Source organism: Plasmodium reichenowi, chromosome 13, assembly GCF_001601855.1.
Source record: "Plasmodium reichenowi strain SY57 chromosome 13, whole genome shotgun sequence".
In the NCBI taxonomy this organism is placed as follows: domain Eukaryota; phylum Apicomplexa; class Aconoidasida; order Haemosporida; family Plasmodiidae; genus Plasmodium; species Plasmodium reichenowi.
Genome location: NC_033658.1, coordinates 1,355,395 through 1,359,452, shown reverse-complemented (window position 1 = coordinate 1,359,452; position 4,058 = coordinate 1,355,395). Strand labels below are relative to the sequence as shown.

The 4,058-nt window shown below is 15.3% G+C and overlaps 2 protein-coding genes across 2 annotated transcripts; both read right to left on the bottom strand.

Moving 5' to 3' along the window:
* Positions 1–94: 94 nt before the first annotated feature.
* Positions 95–942, bottom strand: PRSY57_1335100 (hypothetical protein; the record flags this gene model as incomplete). The annotated part of the gene is made up of 3 exons (XM_012909282.2): positions 95–283; positions 515–750; positions 900–942. 3 exons carry the CDS (start codon positions 940–942, stop codon positions 95–97), a joined length of 468 nt encoding a protein of 155 aa, XP_012764736.2.
* A 696-nt stretch (positions 943–1,638) lies between these two features.
* PRSY57_1335000 (hypothetical protein) lies at positions 1,639–3,273 on the bottom strand (the record flags this gene model as incomplete). Its single annotated transcript, XM_012909281.2, has 3 exons — positions 1,639–1,755; positions 1,991–2,715; positions 2,916–3,273. The coding sequence occupies 3 exons, from the start codon at positions 3,271–3,273 to the stop codon at positions 1,639–1,641; spliced, it is 1,200 nt and encodes a 399-aa protein (XP_012764735.2).
* Between the last annotated feature and the right edge of the window lie 785 nt (positions 3,274–4,058).

Below are 4,058 nucleotides of genomic sequence, written 5' to 3'. Positions count from 1 at the left end.
TAAATAAATAAATATATATATATATATATATATATATATATATAAACTTTCATTTTTTCTCTCTCTTTTTTTTTTTTTTTTATATTTTTTATTATTATAATTTCTTTCTGAATTCTTCCAATTGATGCTTAATAACTTCCATATTTTTTAGCAATGATATGAATTCGTTTTTATTAAAACAAATTATATTTTTATTTTTACAACATATGAACAAATTTGTTTCTGTTTCTCTAATTCCTTTAATTCTATTGTATATAAACATTTTGCGTCCAAATAATCCTAGCTATATTTTTTATTTTTTTAAACATTATTTTGTAATTATAAAAAAAAATATATATATATGTATGTATATATATATGGTATAATAATAATATATATATTATTAGAAAGGTTTTTTATATAATTATATATACTAAATATGTATAAAATAAAAATCTTTAGAGATATGTATATATAAATAAATATCATATAATATTATAGATTCAGTGTATATATATATATATTAAGTTGCTACCTTTTCGTCGTCCGTAACTTTTATCCTATTTACTGGTGGCCATCCTGAATAAAAATTATATCCTTTTCTTTTGGTTTCCTTTTTTACAATTTCTCTAAATTTCTTTAATGAACTCTTCAAAGTATTTTTTTCCTTCATGTTTTTCAATACTTCGTAATTATCATAAATGTCTATTACTTTTTCATTTTCTTTATTTAAAGGATTTATTGTGCTAAGGAAAACCTTTCTATTACTGTCTAATAAAATAAAACACACAAAGCATTATTATAATATGTACATTTACACAAATGTTATTTCACTCTTTTTTTAAAAGCCTTATATAATTAGTTTATAAATATATTATTCTAAATTTTACATATATTATTTTAATTTATTGAAATATTACTTATAATATTCTTGATAACATTATGAGGACGAAACATCATCATTTTGTACTTTCAAAACTTTTAAAATAAGAAACACACATATATATATATATATATATATATGTACATATATTATATGTACTTTTATTTTTCAAGAGGGTATTAATATAGTAGATACATATAATTTCATTTTTTTGTTATTCAAGAAATATGAAATATTATATATACTTATATTTTGAATTCTTTTTTTTTCAATTAAAAAAAACAAGTGTATGAAATTTAAATTATTTTCTTTTAATAATCTCTTATTTTATTTTAAAAGGATAATCATATTGAAAACATATATTATATATGTACATACGAAAATGTTAATTTAATTTTTCTAAACATAGAAAACTAAAATATTTAAAAATAAAAATATATTTTAATTAGAATGTTATATATCTACTTTTATTATTGGTATTATATTGTGTATATAATACCACAGCGAGTTTTATTAAAAAAATAAAATGAATATTATATATATATATATATATATATATATATATGTATGTATGTACGTATTTATTTACTTATATTTATAATATAATAATTAAAAAATTCAAAAACAAATATTAATTCATATATTTTTATTGCCATATTAATATATTTACAAATACAAAATTAATAAATGTATACCATTAAAAAAAAAAAAAAAAAAAATACATATAAAAATTAAAATTAAAATACAAACAAATAATATTAAAAAATATATTTAGTTTACATAATATCAAAATTTACTTCTCCTTCGAATGCGTTCAAATGGTACAAGCATTCTTTATTTTCTTCCAGGTTAATACATATTTCGGATGTTGTACTTTTCAATTGTGTTATATCCTAAAAAAAAAATTAAAGAAAATATCAAATTCAAATTATATATAATTAAATAAAAAATATAAAAAAACACACAGAACAAATATATATATATATATATATATATATATATATATATATATGCACATATATATTTTGTACTCTTATGTTTAATGGTTTAAAAAAGAAAATTTTTTTTTTTTTTTTTTTAATTTCTTTCCTTTTATTGATATAAATTATTAATTCCTTTTTATCCTACCTCTTCATTTTTTTCTAAAACATTTTTCAAGGAAGTTGTATACTCATTATCATAATATTTAAATTTTTGTAAATTTTTCTTTTCTTTAATTATATCAGTTATATTTTGATTAATTTTTTGTAATTGGTTATCTATATTAAATGAATTAAAGAAATCTAATATCTCCATTAATTTAATTTTATTATATTCATATTTGTTAGAGAAAAAAACAGAATTGTTTTTTAAAATAAAAAGCTTATCTAATATATCAAGTCTAAATAAAATTCTTTGAATAATTCTTTGTGCTTTAATTTTAATTTCTTGGAAATTATTTTTTATTATATTTAAAATAAACAAAAGATTTTCATTATTTTTTTTAATAGTTAACTTTTTCTTCTTAAGAATTTTTATATGCTTTTCTTGATCACATAGAATCATTTTTATTTTATCCATATCATATATTGGTACTATACAATAATTATTTTTATCTGGATTTTTTTCTAGAGCTTTAATATATTTGCTTAAAATTTCTTTAGAAATTAAATATTCATGTGTATATATATTATCATTCCATAATAAATTACAAAAAGATCCTAGGAGTAAAGAATTCAACACACGATTTTTTGATTCACTCTTATCATCTTTCAAATATATAAAATTCATAACATATGGATTCTTTTCATAAATGAAGGTCTCTAAGTAGGATTTGCACAGAAATATTTTACCCAATTTCATAGATATCTCCTCTATAAAGAAAAATAATATAATATAATATAATATAATATAATATAATATAATATAATATAATATAATATAATATAATATAATATAAAGGTAAACACGTATATTATAATGACAAATAATATATATACATAAAACATATTCACATAGACATTTATTTTTTATATTTACTAATATTAAAAATACGTTTAAAGAGTTTACATACCACATAATTGTTCTGTTAAAGACTTTCTTATTTTTAAAGAACTATTAAAATTCAATTTATTCTCAAATGTCATATTTTCGTTTTGATTAATATTTTGTAACTCATTATTAAATACACTATTTTTTAATTCTTCCTGTGATTTATTCTGTGTAGTATTTACAGTGTTGATATTTATTTGTGGTAATAAAGTTTTTGTGTTATTTTCATTAGACACATTCATATTTTGTGATAAATTTAAATTGGCATTCACATGAGAATTTAAATATGATAAATTTTTACTTAAGTCATTTCCTCCATTTAACAATATATTTTTTTTGTCATTAACAGAATTATTGAAACCGATATTCCCTTTGTCCATTTTTTATTTCTTTTTTTAATATTAATAATAATAAATATAAAAATATTATATAATAAATGGACAAAGGGTTACAACAACAACAAAAAAAAAAAAATTCTCAATATTTTATATACATTTTATAAGTATATGGATATTTATAAATTATTACATTATTACAATATAAATAAAAGGTATATATAATATAATAAACCAATATAAAATTATTCAAAAAATTATATATATATATATATATTTATTTATTTATATTATAATTATTATTATTTATCTTTTCTATTTCAAAAAATATATAAATAAATATATATATATATATATAATATTATATACATAATATAATATTGCAAATGGAATAGTATTAAAAAGGAATATATAAATAAATATATTTATATATAATATATATATTTTATTGTAAATATAAATTATAATACATTTATATTATATATATATATATAAATATCCCTGGAATTTCGAGATTTTATTTCTTTATAATAATATTATAAAAAAAAATCATTTTAAATATGACTAAAAATAAAATAATTTATAAAGTTTTATATAAAATAAGATTATATATAGAAAAGTACAAAAAAACAATTTAATTACAAAAAAATATATTTATTTATATATTTTATAAAACTCATCACTTTTTTTTTTATTCTTAATCATTTTTACATCCAAAAAAAAAAAAAAAAAAAAAAAAAAAAAATATATATATATATATATATATATATATATATATATATATATATATATATATTAATATATATATATTTTTTTTTTTATTTTTTTTA